Source organism: Amblyomma maculatum, chromosome 1 (genome assembly GCF_055883805.1).
Source record: "Amblyomma maculatum isolate TAMU_Amacu chromosome 1, ASM5588380v1, whole genome shotgun sequence".
In the NCBI taxonomy this organism is placed as follows: domain Eukaryota; kingdom Metazoa; phylum Arthropoda; class Arachnida; order Ixodida; family Ixodidae; genus Amblyomma; species Amblyomma maculatum.
Window position 1 is genome coordinate 420,013,473 of NC_139344.1, and position 19,493 is coordinate 420,032,965.

At 45.6% G+C, this 19,493-nt stretch overlaps 1 protein-coding gene across 2 annotated transcripts in view; it reads left to right on the top strand.

Annotated features, from left to right (window-relative positions):
• Positions 1-2,764: 2,764 nt before the first annotated feature.
• Positions 2,765-19,493, top strand: part of LOC146209225 (uncharacterized) — a 57,287-nt gene continuing 40,558 nt past the window's right edge. The window contains exon 1 of one of the 2 annotated variants that reach the window (XM_084597321.1): positions 2,765-3,067. In XM_084597321.1, the coding sequence (XP_084453447.1) occupies positions 2,951-3,067 (117 nt within the window). In that variant the 5' untranslated portion in view covers positions 2,765-2,950. The remainder of the gene's footprint in view (positions 3,068-19,493) is intronic. The other variant, XM_084597342.1, reaches the window with a different exon arrangement.

A 19,493-nucleotide genomic window follows, 5' to 3' on the forward strand; every position in this document is an offset into this window, starting at 1 on the left:
GTACCTCAGGATGAGTGGCGTTTGCATTGTCGTCACTGTGAGCGAAAATTCACAGGCATGCTTGTAGGAGGTGGTCGCTGGCACGTGTCATGTCAGAGCACTGATTGGTCGACGAGCTGTGTGACGTCACGGGACGACAAAGCCAAATAAGGAGGAGGAAAATGAGGAGGAAATGCAGGGAGAAAGCCAAATAAAGCAAAGCTGCTCCTGCGGGATAGCAACCGAACACTCTGGGATACTTGGTTTTCCGCTCAGACAATTCTACCCCTGGACGCATCCACGTGTCAGTGCGGCTTGGCGCAAGCGAGCATTTTCGTCTCTGTCGGGCGCTGTTTCGTTTAATTGATATCTTACGAATATATGCTAATGGGTACGTCTGAGGCAACAGCGGCATAGACTAAGAAATTAGTGACTAAGCGGGTAGCAAATTGCATGCATGTATGTGAACGAGGATCCGTAAGGAAAGCCACCGGCGGTATTAACCAGTCAACCATATATACTGCTTCATACCTCTGAAGGTGGCGCTCAAGTGCTCAAGTATATAAGGCCAAGTTGTTATTGTTGTTGTTTTGTTGGGTTTTTTGGCACATAAGAAACTAAGGCTGTTATCCGCCAAGAGCAAGGTTATTTTATTTTGTGAAAAAAGAATGGGGGACAACGGGTGTGTACAAACTAGAGTAATTGTTTAGAAAGCCTCCTTTTAGGAAACAGGTTGCGTTGGTTTTTATGGCGTATTAGCTGCTAACGCAATGATGTGGAAAGCCTTAGGTTTTAATTTGCTTACCGATACACACTTAATTTATTCTACAGTTTGTGCAAGACATTTGCTTCCTTTAGAAAACTGAAAACACAAGACAAATCTACAAGTTTATCTTCGCCTAAAATCAGTTTTGGGTGAAAAGGAATGTGTTGTTTGTAAAATGAGGTAAAATATTTTTTCTTAGTGTTTCGAGACCTGTGCATGATAATAAAACGTGGTTAATAGTTAGTTAATAAGATCAAAGTGATAAGCTACGTGCAGATTAGGCTCGGCAGGCGCAGACCAAACATGCGTGTATCAGTTTTCAGACAAAGTGTATTAAATATCGCTTTATTTATTTACTTTTATTTAGTTAATAATATCGGTGATATGAAACGTTTTTATTTTGTTTTAATTTTTATTTACAGATACTGCAATCCACGAAGGATTTTAGCAGGGTGGGGGTATAACATTGCGGGAAAAACAATAATCGTAAGCAACAGAACGAAATTAAGTCTTGTTATGACGGATGCACTTCAGTAATTCTACCGAGCTTGTTTTGGATGTCATGTTAAGAAATAAAATTCATTCACACCGAAGGAGGGGCGTGCGTAAGGCGGGAGGCGTTTCGACCATCTTTCGTGTTCTTTTGAGATCTTGTCGACCAGCTTGCTCAGATTAAGCCAGGCTTACAGCTCCGTTAAGTGATGTCTGTGGAATGATATTTTTTTTTTTACTACTGGATCTCATCAAGGTGGAAAGAAGTAAACAGGACTCCTTGCAGTGCGGTCATTTTCAGTTTCTTGATAGCCATTTCAGAAGAGCCAAACCTACAAATAATCAGTGCATGTTAACAATTCCATGTTCTGGATATGACGCAAGGCTTTCTTAGCATATCGAATACCACGATTGAGAACCAAGATATGTACATGAATAAACAAGAACGACGGTAAGAATTAGCAACTGAGATTTTATTTAATTATTATTCTATGAGACTTATCATGCTAACAAGTGAATTTATTATTATTAATTTTTTTTCTTTTCTCGCCGCATAGATTATAAGTGTAATCCCATCCGTTTTGAGCAGCGTGCAAGGCTTTAAGCATTCCACACCTGTATGTTAAAGACCGCTAGCGCAGTTTAACTTACCTCCAAAATCTAAGTAGAAGTCTGTGCATTGACAGACAATATTTTTGTTTAAACATTGATACACATTGACAAGCATATCTGTTTTCAAATATCGCCAAGTGGTTTGTTTGAAAGGTGATTGATGTAAAAGAAAAAAAATTCTGCGAGCCGCGGCGTTTTCCATCGCGCTCGGAAGCACCTGATCTGCGGTTGCGGAAACGCAGAGAATGAGTAGAATCTAAAAGGAAAACTCAAGACTGGTGCGATAGGGAGACAGGGCAGGGTTTTCAATTTCTCCGACCTCGTCTTCGGAACGCCTCCACCTAAAATCTTGGCATTAGCACCGTTTTTGATCGTCTGATGTGTGCCGCGCTTTGTAGCCGCTCTTCGACGCAGTGTATTATAAGATATAGTGCATGTGGCATGGTCATTGCTGGACATTCGACTCCAAGTCTTCCACACGGCAAATGCATCGCCACTCGCTCGTCTTTCTTCAATAAACGTGCTCCTCTAGCTGCTTTGCCGCAGTTCTCGGCTGCAGAGTGACTCCGCACCCATCCTACACTGCCGTCTGGAAACAGGCCAGCCCCACCGTGCACGTCTTTTCCAAGGCGGGCGGACACGCTGAGACCGATGCTGCCGCCCGGCGATATTCTCCTCCCTTGACGTCGCGTCTTGTTGACAGCAGAAGTTGCGGCCAACTTGTTTGCTACGGCGCTTCTTTTATTTATTTTATTTTTGTGTCCGCGTCACAGCTCAGCCCCTCTGCTGCTTCCGTAGGCGGCGTTACGTCAGTAGGCGAGGGGAGGGGTCGTCCTGCTGGGAACCTCCCCCTCGGGCCAAAAGGCCTGCCTTCCCAGACGTCCGCCCTGGTCTGCGGTCTCCCGGTGCGGGCTCGCGCGTTATGTGTATTTGTACTACCGGCTGTCGGCACCAGGGGGCGGTCGCTTCGGAGGGGCACCGCGTGTGCATCGGGTGTCCATGTCGCCGCGTAGTACGATGCCGACTGCCTTTCGCCGACGGCAGCAACGACGACAACCCGAGCGAAGGAACCTGGTGCAATAGCCGGCCTGTAAAACGCTGATGTTTAGTCAGTGTCTACAGCGCCTGAATACGGCAAGAGTGCACGTTTCGCCATCTGCACGACGTCCTGTCGGCGGCCTGTCTTCGGTGGACGTTGCACGCGTTTGCCGTGACTCGGTGAGTCATCGTCGATGATCGCGGCAGCGTACTCAGAGATACAAAAGAGCCTTTTTTCCGCTATTATTCCGCTATCCTTATGCGATTTGCTGACCGACCGATAGCAACCGGAATCCGATAGTACGCCGTGTCTATCATCTGTGGTATAATTACAATGCTTCTTCATTTATTTTTGCGGCTTCCGAGGCTGCGCATTCAAGGGCATAAAAAGTGTCTTGTGTCTGACTAGATAGCGTGCATTTCACGAAAGACTATCACACAAGTCAGCGGTTAAGAGATCAAATTCCGGATCCCGGTGTAGACTGCAATGCTATTTGGAAACAAATAAGTGTTGACGTTAGACTTGTGGCGCATAAGTGTTAGACAAAGTCAGAAATAAACTTCGAGATAAATCTAAAGGCATGCAAAACATTTCTTAAATTTGAGCGTTGTTCGGCTTCGTATTACCATCGTGCCTTCTACTTCTTCGCTTACTGCCAGCTTCATCTCGAGCACCCATGAACAATTCCCAGCGTTGTTATTAGTGCATTTCGCATTGGGGTATTGTCATTCTAATGTGCATATTTTCCAGCGTCACTAAAAGTTGCTTTTGTGCGTTTTCAAAACCCCCCAAAAGCATCAGTCACGTGCGTGTTCCTCTGCACGTTTCCTTGTCTTCGTTTCAATTGTTATGTGATTTGCAAATCAGGCGACTGAGAAATACCTTCGCCATTCTTATAAATCCTGACCATTAATTGACAGCCACAATGTCACACCCTCTGATTAGATGCACGTTCGAGGTTTTGCAAAGGTGCCTCATTTGTAAAAATGTAGAAAACCTGAAATGGGCACAGTCCTAACCGTACAATGGCTAGAACGTTGGCTAGCTGTGCTCTGAACAATGGGCATCATGTGTAATATAGCTATGCACGCCGAAGGAGTGGGAGGCTCAGAGTCCAAGCTGAAGAGGCCGATTTGACACAATTCTGGCTACCGATATACTGCAGGATTGACCGAGTGCGTCTTGCCCACCCTGACGACTATGAGCCTCTTTTAGGGCGTGCTGAACCAATTCTCTTCCAGATACCAAACAGACAGCAGCACCTCCAAAACTTGGCGGGACCGGTAATCAAGAATAACACCACTATGTGTATGTGTCTGCAGCTGAAGGCAGAAATGACAATTTGCCGCAGCTTTCGAGGGGTGCCCTCACCGTTAAATGGTAGCCCATGAATCGAAAAGACAGCAACAATTAAAAGAATCACTATCTATCTTACCAATTGGAAAGGAATGCCCTTAGTGAGGTTTAACACTAAAGTGTGATACTTTTCAGAAGTGTACTGTACTGATACATTTCCTGCAGGGAATTACTAGCGATATGGGTTAAGAAGCTTTCGGTTTAACGCAATTAGATGCATGTCCTGGGGCTCTGTTCTGAATTTATAGCTACATTTAGTTGTGCTGCCAATCCTAGCTGTAAGGTAGCTAAAATGTCAATTATATTCAGTGGCTTGAAATTGATTATGGCGAAATCGAAAATAGAAAAAAAAAAAGAATGATTGGCGAAACGAACTGTTTGAAGTTACGGCTCCTGTTGATTTTTTGTAGTTTCGTTTCCTTTTCACATGTTCTTATTACTGTCTTTCAAATGGAGGGAGTGATTCTTGCAGTATTAGGTGATAGAGTGGTTAAGCACATATACGTTTTTGGGATGAGATCTTTGATATTTTTTCTGTTGATTGACATACCGATTAGGTATATATGTAACAAAACGCTGGCGCGATATAGTTACATACTTGTGTCTTTTTTTCACGTACATTACTTTCTCATGTCACCATAGCTCTTCCACTGGGACAGGCGCGAATTTTCGGTGGACTTGACTCTTGAAGGGGCGATTGAAGAATGAGGTCGACCTCTTTGCTTAGTGCATTTCTGATACTTTCTCCATCTAGAAAACGTGGTTATCCCGATGACAGTTCCTCACCTGATGGGAAGGGCAGTCGCAATCCACACTCGCCTTTCCCCTAAAAGCATCAGTGCACTACGGTTCATATTGTTCCTCCTTCGTCGAACCTAACCATCGACGAGGGCTGGCCGGCACTGATTCGTGTCTGTGCTTCGAAATGTTGTCATTAATTAATTCAATTCCTCATTGGTCGTGCTTCATTGGTACAAAAGCTGTAGCGCGCTCCATATCGGACGACTGACGTAATCAAACGCTGGATGCATCCTGCATGCACGCACCGTTGCCACAGCCAAATCGAATAGACAGCGAACCCAATTTTTCTTTTGACGTTTTCTTGTGTCCTTTGAAGTTGTGGATGAGAACAGAGAGAAAGAAAAGCCCTTGTTAAGCAGCTTTGATTTAATTCTTGTATCGCCTTTGGTACGTTCATAAATTATCACATTTGCGCAAATGGGTGTATGCCCAAGATGTTCACGCGCCAACACGTTGTTTTTATCCTCGGTAGTCACGGTAAGGCTATCGCTGCGCACGATTAGTGCGAAAATGGACATTACAACTCGAATGATCGAGGCACGGCGAGGTCATTGCGGAGACTAAATCGCGGCAGCTGCGTTTCTGCATTGCACCAGAGCTGCTCCGTGACGAAGAGCACAAGTGCATTTACGACAGAGGAGAGCTCCGTTCTTCAGAAAATCCAGGTTTGGTGTTATAATCGAGAAACCACAGACGTGGTGGCTGTCTTAGACTACAGCAGGTGGTAGTTGGCAGGTATCATGGCCGGTCTTCTGGTCGTGGTCTTCAGGTCAGACAAGCTATATCATATGCAGGGCAGTCTGGCTCCATCGCAGCCGGGGGGGGGGGGGGGGGGGGGGGGGGGTCTGGTGATTCGAGCACAGGTGGAGATAGGAATAGAGGGAGAGAGACAAATCGGATAGCAACCTGTTTTACGGTGCTTTCATAAAAAGCGAGAAATATTTTCAATACGCAGTTTTTTGCTGAGTTTGTGACACCTGGAACAAACGAACCGTGCACGCTCTGTCAAAGTGCTTGGCAGTGGGGAAGGTAAAATATCTTACAGTGATACAGAACGCCGGGAATTGTAATGCATGTTATATTATTCATGAAACCACTATTTTGCAGCATTTTAGTCGCTCTAGAAGTATAAGTATTTACCGCACCAGTATGGTAGTGAACGAACTGCCAAGACATGCGCAAACTTTCGAAACATCACTAATCCAGCCCGGGCGGCAGGATAAAAGAAGCAATTTGAATCACCCACAAATCTACTAAATTACTTAGAGACTCATTTTGTGGATTTCTCGAAACCTTCAGCCGTGAAGATTCAAGAGTGCAGACTTCTCATTTTGTTTCTGATGGTCAATGGTAGCGTGCCATTGCAGCTGAATGTTTTAGCTCGTGACTTATTCGAAATATGAGGGCATGGGTTCTCTCTTCGCATTTACTTTTCCATCTCGGAGTTTGGAAAACATTCACTGATTCTTCCTAAAAATCAACTGAAATTTAAACGATAGAGAAGGAATTTTCCGGCCACCGCTAACAAGAAAAAAATTGGTTACCTTATTCGGACTCCTGTCACCTCTACATCCCGGCGAGGGGGGTCTCAGACCCATTGTCAATATTGGAGAGGGGTCTCGAGTCGCTTTGGGGATGTGAAAGCTCCACAAACCAAGATTTGAACCGAATCCACAGCTCCATTGGATTCAGAGTCTATACATACTATTCCTAGGCCATGCAGCCAAGCACATTCGTACTAGTGGGATACAGCAGGATTTCATATCTGCGTGGCTTCTGCTAACTTGGAGAGGGTAGTTCATGGCGCCCTTCATTATCGTGCCTCTTACAATTATAGTAGTTAGCGGGAGATATGGTCGGGTGCTCATTAGTCAGCCCTAGCATGACTCGGCGCTTTATAAACCAACGTAACGTGCTTCGTCCGCATTACCATTCACGACTCACATCCCTGATTACGACTCATAGTCAATGTGTAACACAGAATTACTTAGCACTCTACAATAGGACGTAATGTGGAGTAACCCGTAAGTATCCGTATGCGTGTCTGCCAAGTTTTTCGATACTGCTCTGCAAGCTGTCGGAGGAATGAAGGCAACAGCTGGGGGTGGTCAATAAATCTTATTTGTATAATGTCTGCCGCGAAAACTGAGACTGACCATGTCACTCACTTTATAATCAGGCTTTGGTTGCTGGAGCCGAGCCGCGAGTCTTGAGGAAGGAGACGTCGAGTGTGCCACGATTCTTATGGCGCGGGGCTTGTTCTCGAAGCTTATTTGTCCACTGGCTGCGAACGTCGCATTTTGTGTGCAGTTTTGAAAATCCGATGTCTGTTGACTTTCCTTAGCGACACTCTTCTGGCTTCCTATACCATTCATTCTCCGCACGCTGCACTTTCTCTTCTACGGCGTACGCGCGGAGCGAGCCATCTCTGGTGCGCGATCCCCGAGTAATGGATTGGCGGTCAGGGGACCCGCGTATCCCGCCTTATCGAGGACGCGGCTAGCTTTGCTCCGCCAGCAGCTGCTCGTGGGCGCCGGAGATCCCAGATAGCGTAATGGGCGATGCCCTGTCTGGCACCAAATACATCTTCGATTCGAGACAGGCGGCTGTCAACGCATTACTTATGGGTATACAAAGAGACCGCGACTGCGCATTCTTTTCTTTTTTTTTTTTTTTTTGTACGAGCTTTGTTGACGGCTGGTAAGTCCACAAAGTGCTACATGATTGGTGATTCGACTAGGATGAGCCGCCCCAGGGGCGACTTAGTGAAGCCTTCGCTTCACGTGGACCACTATACCCTTTATTTTCAAAGAAATCGGGCTCAACTTTATGTGTTAACAATATAACCTTTGGCTAGAAATGAAGAACGTGCATACGTTTGGTTTATACCTAGCTGATTTCCATCTGATAAGTGTTTTTCAGATGGAAAGACGATAAAAAATCGTACAGTCATGAACAATATGAGCTATAAGAATATCTGAGCATTCATTTATTGATTACTATTGATTACTAATACTCTTTGACAAGAACAGATTATTTAGTTTTTTAAAGAGGTTTCCTGGGGATGCATTGCATCAGTTGGTCGCCGTCATATTTATTAGAGAATACCGATAACGTTCGTAATTTTGTGCAAAATGTTTTTTTTTCTCATATTGCCCATGACTTTACCTGGGGTAGGGCTCCACACCACTTCGTTGCAATGGTTATTATCCAAATGTGCAATGGCTATCTAGCCAAAGGTTAAAAAGCAATTTTTTTTTTTGCAGACGAGGGAAACCAGTTGCATAAAGCTCCCAGCTGTCTTGCGCACCACGGGCATTTTTTTTTTTCAATTAGTAATTTATAATAGTGGTCGAATTTTCAAAATTTCAAAAACGAGTCGAATATATTCGTATCCGAAAAACATATTCTGTAAATTTTCGAAAATGAAAAAAATTACCGAACATAAACAGGAAATTTTCGAATTCGCTGGATTTTACCGCACTGCGTGCTTCACTACAATGCTTAACCGCGTGACAGTGCAGTGAGCATCTTCTGTATGAAACGGGGTCATTTTGTGAAGAGGGACATTTCCTTTTATAAAAGCCCCTTTTTGACAGTGTGCGCAAGGCTAAGCTCTTCGAGAAACAAAAAAAAAAAACAACAAAAAAGGTCGTTCTCATTTAACTTTCATCTCAAGTACAGGCAACCATTGTGTAGATGTTAATAAAATGAAATCGCTGTAATGAAACAGTTCTTTTTGGAGTTTTTACGGCCCATTCAATAGATCGATAAAACTTTCGGTTAATTAGGACATTTTTTGGGGGGGTCCTTTCAATGCCAAGTAACGGCAGTGTACTTTATTTAGCACCAATGTAGCAGTTTCACCCGGTTTCAATCCTGGATGGACAGATGGATGGAACATAGGAGCGTCCCTTTTGAAACGGGGTGGTAGCAGTCGCTGCACAAAACAAGTCGCGCCATCTGGCGGCTAAGAAATGAAACTTGAAGCCGCTCGTGCGGGCTGGCCTTGCTTTGCTGCCCTTTCATGGTGCGTGCCTTTGGGTCGTCTTTTGTACCCAAAAGTGATTTCCCAGTTTGCAACAGGTAGTGGTGCACCCGTTTATGCAGTTTCGGACGCGATGGCGTAATAACTGCCTAATCACTAATTACCAAAGTTCAGACGAAGAAAAGTGGGCGCAGGTACTGCTGTTTCAAAGGCTGCCACTGTCGCAAACTGTCGCCAAGTGTCAGCCTTTGGAGAAGACACGAAACAAAAATGGGATGATCACAGTGAAAGGGAACTGCTGCCTGTAAATGAAAATCGGTGCTACCAAATTAAGGAACTAAGAACGAGGTTCATTACTTTTGTTACAATTAATAAAATACCTTGTTTCTCACCGTACCAGTTGTTGGTACGAGGTGGTCGACTAGGTGTGACAGTTTAATGTTTCGTCGATGTTTGAAGGTTCCTCGTCGATAAGATTATGATCCCAGCTGGAAACATCGTCTTGCGGAAATATTTAAACAAAGCGCGGCAAAACCATTAAAGCTAGTTTGCGACGTGTTCTGCTCTCTCTCTAAAGGCGTAATAAATGCTTATTTCACAGTGATGACCGAAATACTCCTAGACGTGTTCGTTGCAAGTTGTGAGAAACAGTATGTGCTTTCCAGGCTTTGACCGCAACATTGGTTTGCCTGATTTTTCTTATCTTTTCGAGAGTGCACGGTTGATGCCGGCGCACAAGAGGTATATCCTGGCCTCTCCCCAGAAAGGTCCATTTCTCGCCCGCGGTCCTGTTAGTGCTCTTCATTCATGTTAAGTATTAGCACATGTGCTGTCCTTCAGCAGGGGACAAAATAGTGCGTATGAAATGCATGACGTGCCCGGCCGCAGTGGCTCAGTGGTTATACTTCGTCTCACAAGATATCTGCAGCACTGCGAAAGGCAGAGGAGCTCTTGAAATTGTGCTCCTGCTGCCACCCCCGCCAATTTGGGGGGCGAGAGGCGCGTAGGAGCGCAATTGCCTATTGTAGTGCGCGTGATCCTGATTAGACTGGGGTGCATCTGCCTTTCGCAGTGCTGCAAACATCTTGTGAGACGAATATAGGTAGCGGGCGTATTGCCGCCGTGGCGGCAGTGTTTTCTTGGAGGAGAAACGCAGGACTCCTGTGTGGTGTGCAATACGAGTGCAAGTTAGAAGGCCACTGCCCAGGGAAGGACCTTTTGGCAAAGGAGCCCAGTGTTTCGATCAGGTACCGGAGATAGTCTGTGCAAAATGCTACAGCGATACGCGCGCCACAAAGCAGCAAAAATACAAATTAAAGCTCTCTCATCCTCCCCTTCGGGAAACCATGGAGCTTCCCCGTTCTCTACGATGGTTGGTTGTACAACTTTTACTTCCATCGGAAATGGGCGTCCTCTTCCCTCCCCCGGCACGCGTGCCGGGGAAGACGGGGAGTCGTGCGCCCGCGGATTAGAGGCCGGCAGGTAGCCCTTGGCTTGTTGCGGCCTCTTCCGCCAGATGGACGGTGCGGTGCTGGATCGCAGGGTCCGCGCTTCGCAGCAGGGTATCCCAGGCTACGATACTTGTAATATTTTGTCCTATCCCTGGAGATTGTGGGCACTCCCAAATTATGTGGTCGAGGGTCCCTCTCGCCCCACAGTGTTTGCACAGATCATTGTCCCTAAGGTCTGTTAGCGCGTGAAACGCCCAGGCCGGGTTCATGAACGTATTAGTTTGTAGCCGCCTCCACGCGACAGCTTCTCTATTATTTTGGCTAACATCTGGCGGGGGTGCCAGTCTACGTCCCAATTAATAATGGTCGATGATTTCCCCGCAATTCTGCTACGAGCCGCAAGGCTGACGTCGGAGTTGAAAACGACATCCATTCTCGCTGTCTGACTGGTGAAGGATGGGCGTAGACCTCTCTGTGCGCTTTTCCCTTGCCACGGCCGGACTGAATGCAGCGGCGCGCGCTCCCTCACCCGTTTCTTTTTTTTTTTCTTTTTTTTTTTTCTGCGCACGCAGAGTACTACGCCCCATCTCCTGCAAAACGCGGAGGAGAAAGGGGAGTTTGCCTTGCGAAGGCTAAACGACCGGGCAGGAGAGTGAAAAACCTTTGCGAGGGAACGGGAGGAGAGAAACACGACAGAATCGGGTGATTACAGTGGCTTTAACTGGGTTATTAATTACTCTTTTCAAAAACATTTTGCTTTCGTTCTGGGGGCGAAGTCTCACAGTCATCGGGAAAGAAAATATTTTCTGCCGCAGGATGGTCGTCTGCACAAAGGCGCTCATAGCTTGAGATGCTTTGGGGCGCTAGACCCGGTAAACGAAAAAAAAAAAAAAAAAAGAGCGTGACTTTGTAATCACTGTGAAATTTGTATACACCGCGTACTTTTTTTACTATTTTCATTAATGCTATTCCATTTGGTCGCATTATTACACCCGTTGAAACAGATTGACTGCAATCATCATCATCATCATCATCATCAGCCTGATTATACCCACTGCAGGGCGAAGGCCTCTCCCATATCTCTCCACTTAACCCGGTTCTGTGCTAGCTGCATCCACTTGACCCCTGCGAACTTCTTAATCTCATCCGCCCACCTAACTTTCTGCCGCCCCCTGCTACGCTTTCCTTCCCTTGGAATCCAGTTTGTTACCCTCAGCGACCATCGGTTATCCTCTCTTCGCACTACATGTCCTGCCCATGTCCATTTCTTCTTCTTAATTTCCACTAGAATGTCGTTAACTTGAGTTATTTCTCTGACCCACTCTGCGCGCTTTCTATCTCTTAATGTTACCCCTACCATTTTTCGTTCCATAGCCCTCTGGGTTGTCCTCAACTTAAGTAGAACTCTCTTGGTTAGCCTCCACGTTTCAGCCCCATAGGTGAGTACAGGCAAGATGCAACTGTTGTATACTTTCCTCTTGAGCGATACCGGTAAGCTGCTAGTCATAATCTGCGAGTGCTTGCCAAACGCGCTCCATCCCAATCTTATTCTTCTTGTTATTTCCTTTTCATGATCCGGATCTGCGGTTACTACCTGTCCTAAGTAGATATATTCGCCTACTACTTCCAGTATTTCGCTACCTAATGTAAACTCCTGTTCCTTCCCGAGGCTGTTGAACATTACCTTAGTCTTCTGCATATTGATTTTCAAGCCTACCTTTCTACTTTTCCTGTCTAGGTCATCAATCATTATTTGCAGTTCATCCCCCGAGTTGCTTAGCAAGGCAATGTCATCAGCAAATCGCAGATTACTGAGGTATTCTCCATCTACCCTTATCCCTAACTGCTCCCATTCCAAGTCTCTGAATACTTCCTCTAAACATGCTGTGAATAGTACTGGGGAGATTGTGTCTCCTTGCCTAACACCTTTCTTTATGGGAATTTTGTTGCTTTCTTTATGTAGAACTATGGTTGCTGTGCAGCCACTATATATATCTTCCAGCACTTTCACGTACGGCTCGTCTACCCCCTGATTTCGCAATGCCTGCATCACCGCCGAGGTTTCAACTGAGTCAAATGCTTTTTCGTAATCAATGAATGCTATGTATAAGGGCTGGTTATATTCCGAGCATTTTTCTATCACCTGATTGATGGTATGGATATGATCGATAGTAGAGTACTGTTTCCGAAACCCTGCTTGATCCTTTGCTTGATTGCAGTCTAAGGTTGTCCTGATTCTATTAGCGATTACCTTAGTAAATACCTTATACGTAACAGACAGTAAGCTGATTGGTCTGTAATTTTTAAGGTCCTTAGAGTCCCCTTTTTTGTGAATGAGGGTAATGTTTGCATTCTTCCATGCTTCCGGTACCGTCGATGACACCAGGCACTGCGTATACAGGGTGGCCAGTTTTTCTAGCACGATATCCCCCCCGTCCTTCAGCAAATCTGCAGTTATCTGATCCTCTCCAGCTGATTTCCCCCTTTTCATAGTTTCTAGTGCTTTCTTGACCTCTTCCTTCGTCACTGGTGGAACGTCTGACTGTTTTTCCCTACCGCCAATCTCATTACGGTCCTGACTACTTTGGCTACTGTAGAGATCTGTATAGAACTCCTCGGCTACTTTGACTATCTTGTCCATATTAGTGATGACGTTGCCCGCCTTGTCCCTTATCGCATACATCTGGTTTTTGCCTATGCCCAATTTCTTCTTTACCGCTTTAAGGCTTCCCCCGTTCTTTACAGCATGCTCAATTTTGTCCATGTTATACTTCCTTATATCGGCCACCTTGCGCTTATTGATTAGCTTTGATATCTCGGCCAATTCGATCTGGTCTGTTGGATTGGAAGCTTTCATACTCTGCCGTTTCTTAATCAAATCTTTCGTCTCCTTAGACAGCTTACCGGAATCCTCTCTAACTATCCTACCGCCTACTTCTACCGCGCACTCAGTAATGATATCTCTGAAATTATTGTTCCTTGCCTCTAGGGTAATGTCGCCATCCTCAGTTAGAGCTGAATACCTATTCTGTAGCGAGATCCTGAATTCTTCTGCCCTCCCCTTCACCGCTAATTCGTTGATGGGTTTCTTTCTTACTAATCTATTGCGTTCCTTCTTCAGATTTAGGCTAATTCGGGACCTCACCATCCTGTGGTCACTACATCGAACTTTCCCGATTACCTCTACATCCTGCACAATGGCGGGGGTTGAACACATTATGAAGTCGATTTCATTTTTAGTCTCTCCGTTAGGACTTTTCCATGTCCATTTTCGGTTCTTCCGTTTGCTGAAGAAGGTATTCATGATTCGTAAGTTATTGCGCTCTGCAAACTCAACTAGTAACTCCCCTCTGCTATTCCTAGAACCAATGCCATAGTCACCTACTGCCTTGTCTCCTGACTGTTTTTTCCCTACCTTGGCATTGAAGTCGCCCATTAGTACAGTACACTGCGTCTTTACTTTTCGCATTGCCGATTCTACATCTTCATAGAAGCTTTCAACTGCCTGGTCATCATAACTACATGTAGGTGCATAGGCCTGTACAACCTTCAGTTTATACCGCTTATTAAGCCTAATTACGATGCCTGCAACCCTCTCATTAATACTATAGAATTCATCTATATTACCCGCTATATACTTATTGACAAGGAAACCTACTCCTAGTTGTCGCCTTTCTGGTAAACCTCGATAACACAGTACATGCCCGTCCTTCAGTACAGTATATGCCTCATTCGGCCTCCTAACCTCACTAAGCCCTATGACATCCCATTTCATGCCTTCTAGTTCCTCTAACAGCACTGCTAAACTAGCTTCACTAGCTAGAGTTCTAGCATTAAACGTTGCCAAGGTCAGTTTCCAATGGCGGCCTGTCCAGCGGAGCCAGGCTTTCTTAGCACCCCCTGCTGCGTCACAGGTCTGACCGCCGCCGTGGTCAGTTGTTCCGCAGCCGCTGGTGACTGAGGGCCGTGGTTTTATGGAGCTTATCATAGGAGGTTGTGGCCAATTACTGCACCAGGGTGGCCAACTCCTGTTCTGGTGAGGGAATGCGTTGCCGGAGGTGTTCACCGGCATCAGGTCGCACCCCAAACCTGTATATGCAATTCCATCGACACGCGGATTTTTTTTTTTTCATCCGGTGGAGAATTGCGCGGCACCGGGATTTGAACCCAGGTCCTCTTGCATGCGAGGCGGATGTTCTACCGCTACGCCACCGCTGCACTGCAATATTCATGCTTTATTCATTTCGCGTTTGGCGAAGTCTTAAGCTGACACGGTTCTCATGATTTGAAGGTGTATTTCAAGCATTTTGTGAGCGGTGGAAAGACCACGACTGGAAGTCACGCAGGCTATGTATAGGGGCGATAAAAAGAAATTCAAAAATAGCTTAATCTTCACGCCCAGCTGTTGGAATTTCTTCTCGTCGGACATCTGCCGAGGCAGTAACAACATTGGGCTAGGGTTGTCTAAGATGAAATAAAGGGGCCTTAACGTGTCTTTATTGGAAGCGCTAAGGTAAGAAATTCGAACTGCGGGAACCGTAAGCGCCGCGCTGTTCGCATTTCTTGGCACCACGGTATTATTTGAATATTACCACCAATACACGAGAAGCGTCCTCTTCTAAAGCATCGAATTCTATATGGTTTTCCACCGCAGTAGCAGTGGCCGAAAAAACTCGTCGAGGATATCGCAATGTGAAATCGCGACGTCAATGGTAGCTCGCGCTTTATCTTCAGATGCTGCAAAGTGAAAGCGAAACACGTCCCAAACAAATCCATCTGCGCTGCAGCGGTACAGCCACACACAGCCGAAAGAAGCGCTAGAAAGGCGCCGACGTTCGATGGAGCGCGTGCGTGATTGGCGGCATCTCCGTTGGTGGCGCGGATGTCAGTGCGCTGGTGGCGCCGCCCGACGATTTGTAGTGGATTTTTCTGTAGGGTATACATTTATCTGAGCTTAATTTTATACACGAATATTCTGTGAATTGTGAAACGAACAAAGCGAACAATCCTCGTAATTTGTTATTTTCTTTTGCTTTTTTTGTCGTTGATGAGGTATTGTCACGTGCTGAGAAGGAAGAAGAAAAGGCTGGAGACAAAGAAGAAATAGAAGCTGGCGTGCCTTGCAGACTCGCAGGGCTTAGACTACGAATAATCACCCCGTTACGTACTGATTGCGTAACAATATTAATTCGCTATTCGAAGGCTTTTCTTTTTTTTTTGCTCTTATTCGTATTCGATTCCTATCCGAAAATTTCACTATTCGCACACCCCTTACAATGAGGTAGTTTGTCCAGAGTGCTAGCATTGACTTTAGATAACAAATTGGATTTCCAACCCCCATTTCATTATGTAGGTGCTACGGCGTATACAAAGAGTTTCTGTTGCTCTTTGCAGAGTATCAAATAATTTAACTTTTTCTTTTTAAAGAGAGATGTAGGTGGATGTATGTAGAGGCATAGCCTCCTTTAGTAGAGGTGTAGGAGATATGTGTAAGTAGACGGTTATAAAGTGGATGTAGGTAAAGAGAGATGTTTCCAACGCCCATTTCAATATTTTCGACAAAGAAAGCCCTTCAGCACTTCAAAGGAAATCCTCGAAATTATAAAAAGTCACATGAGTAGCGCATTCAAGCCTCACGGTTGGCCTACACAGAGTCGTAATTTGAGCTTTCGCTCAAAGCACGACTCTGTGTGTGTGAAATCAACTGCGGTCCTAATAAGAACAAATCTAACAAGCGCTAAGAACAAATCCATTTCAAGTATAGGCAGTACAGGTGCACTCACGAGCGGTCTGTATTTAAACTCCATCTGTCCTGCGTATGCGCGCACAGAGAGGGAGTTCTAATAGGGGCCATCTCACCCTCAGCGGTCTTCTCTGTACCCCCTTGTCAATGCCGCCAAGTCTGTTGTGCGAGCTATCTTAAACGTTTTGCAGCTTCCCTCGGAGCAGATACCTCCCTATCTGGCGGCAAGCATCCTGCCGCGTGGCTACCGCCTCAAACGGACCCAAGATCCGTCACATCCCCAGGAGAGGATTAGTGCATGCGTAGCTAACCGACACCCCCCTCTGATATCCGAAGATCTCGGGTTCGATGTCCGCAGCGATTTTCGCGTGGGCGTAGCGACAAGGATGGTGACGGTAGCGGTTTATTTTAAAAATAACAAAAATATAACGAAATACCGTTGCGAGCCGTGTCAATTGCTATCTGTTTTCTTAAGTACCGAGCTTGGGCTGCAGGAAAGAAAAGACAGGGGACGGAATAGTCAAAATTTAAAGGGAGCTGTTTACATTATTTGCAAATATACAAAAGCTAATCGAGTTCGCGTCGCTCTCGCACAAGTGTCCAATAAAGCGAGACGCTCCAATGCAGAGAAATGACTGGGCGCTGGAATTAGGCGCCCGCTGTAGTGGGCGTGGCTATGCGGCTCGCGGCATGCGTTACTTATATACAGAGGCGCGACTGCTTTCTTTTACCGGCAGAAAACAGGCCTCGTATTGAGGCGAAAGCCTTTAATGACTCATACTGTTGGCGTCCGTTCCGTCACACTATAGCTCTCAATCAAATGACGTCATCATCTGAAACAGAAACTAACCTTACTAATCATAAATCGCTTTTTGTAACGTGAGGAAGACAGTTCAAAATAAATAAATCCTGTCTCCACCGGGAATCAAACCTCCATACATTCGATCCCCAGTTGATCGCTTTAACCAACTTCGTCTCACCCGGGGTCGTGGAACACACATCATAATTCTCCTTGTCGATCGTGAGGATGATAGTAGCGATTACAATCATGCTGCAATTAGTGATAATGACAATGATGGCATTAGCAATGATAAAAACGGTGAATTTAGTTGATAATGACAACGAGAGTAAACGTCATGCACCGTGTGAAGCAGCAACATTTGGATTTCGCATTTCTGCAGTGCAGACTGCACAGTGTTCTCAGAATTTTTTATCGCTGTTTTAACTGTGGCATAGCTTAAAAATTAAGGTGCGCCGTTTTAGATTGTTGCTCGAAAGAAATGCATATATTTATAACCACTTATCAATTATTTTTCCCTTCAGCACATAATACCTGAAACGAACATTTGGACTCATTCTCGTGCACTGGTGCAGTCTTAACTACTGCGACGACTTAGGTGCACTGCCTGACGACCTAAGAGGCGTGCCTGGATTCGCGCTTTGTTATTTATTCGGCTCAAGCATTGACGGGAGGACTGGTATACTCTTGCATATTTCAGATTGTTAAGGATGGCCACTCCAAATACAAGCTACGTAACCCGTCACTCATTAGTCACGTATGATGTAATCTAGTATTGGGACATAATTGCCTGATATCTATTAAGCCTAAGAACACATCTCTGTTATGGTTTAACCCGAGAGCGTCCCAAACGAATTGTCGTTGCTGTTGATGATCGACCACTTCCAATTAGCGCTTCCATTGTCTTTAGATATACTGTCGATTGCAGAGTGACTTTAAGGGAGCTCCTCCGAGGAAACCTGTGAGGTCCTGAGAGAATGAAAGACACATGATATTCGCCAGTGCGCGATCTACTGTACTGCGCATGCGCAAAAAAAAAAAAAAAGATTGAGCGCCAGCGAATTTCTGTCATGGGCTTGCTGTGGCCACACCGCGGCGTCACGCACCACCGTCTTGAGCATTATAATAAACAAAACACGAAACGAATAAATAGCATAGGATCGCGGACTTGATTCCAACCTGCGGCGAAACGTGCAGGCCAGCTTCTTTAACCGGTGCATTAGGCAACTAAGCCACCGTCGTAGCCTGACCTCGCTCTTTCTCGCTTTGTGCATCGCCGCCTTCATCAATTTCCATTCGTGGAAAGTCAGTCTTAAAGAAAGACCATTCACCCATTTATATTTCTGATAAGACAGTGTAGATTTTCTTTGTAGCAGTGTCGTGTAGCTGAAGTGGACTCTAATGAGTTATCACTCCTTTATTACGCCTGCCCTTTCGGGCAGAGGGGAGGGAGCAGTCGGTCACGCACTGGAAGCTTTCATCGGTTGAGCTGCGCCCCAAGCGCTAACCACTGTCCGGATTTTTCTACGTCGTTGCTATCGAAAAGAGCAGGTATAGAAAGCAGATCCTGACGCCTGCGCGCCCAACCTAAGGCGAGAACTTGCACTCCATACCCCTTAGTGGAAAATGCCGCTTGATACGGTAGTCCGCTGATCTCAATTCTTCCATTTTTTTTTTCTTTTTTGCTGACTTGCATCCTGTATGTAGAACCTCCATTAGCTATGAGATTTAATGTGAGCATATTTAGCGCACGTGTCATTTCCTTGGTTGAACAGCTTACGCCATATTTCCCAGCAGATGATTTTTCGTCTGTGTGTGTAATCAACCAGAAGTGATTCGTTTACCGAACGTCTAAGCCTTGTAGCTCAATAAAGCAAGTTGCCGGGCTAGTTGGTTTAACATATTAAAAAGAAAAAAAACTGGGAAAAGACCCTGGCGCAAAAATCAACAGACACAAAAAAGAGATTCAAGGCGACAACGGACAGGCGCCTGCCTGTTGTCCCCTTGTCTCTCTCTTTTTTTGTGTGTGTTAATTCTTGCGCCTTGGTCGTTTGCCAATTTTTAAAAAAATAAGCTTAGTAGGTTGCACGAAGTCAGTTTCAGGCAGGATTGAGTTCGTATACTAGAAGGGGAAAATATCCTATCCTCAGCGGTCCACGACTTTAGTTACGCATTTTCGGTGCCTGGCCGTCGTAGCGTTAATGTGTCAGATTCACGCAAATTTGGCTGCCATCTGCAAGTCGGGTCAGTTGTTTCTGTGACGTGACCGGGCAATACGTGAGCGGGCTCTTTGTATATCTGCTTGCTCCAGACATTTCAATCAGCGAAAAAAGTCGTCGGCAATGGCCCAGGTGAGTCATGCGTTTTTCTCCGATTGCGCATTTTCGGCCTATAGGATGACCAGTCGGGCTGTTCGCTTTCACTGCTTTCACCATCTGCGCATTCACGCGGCTGAGCGGGTGTTGAA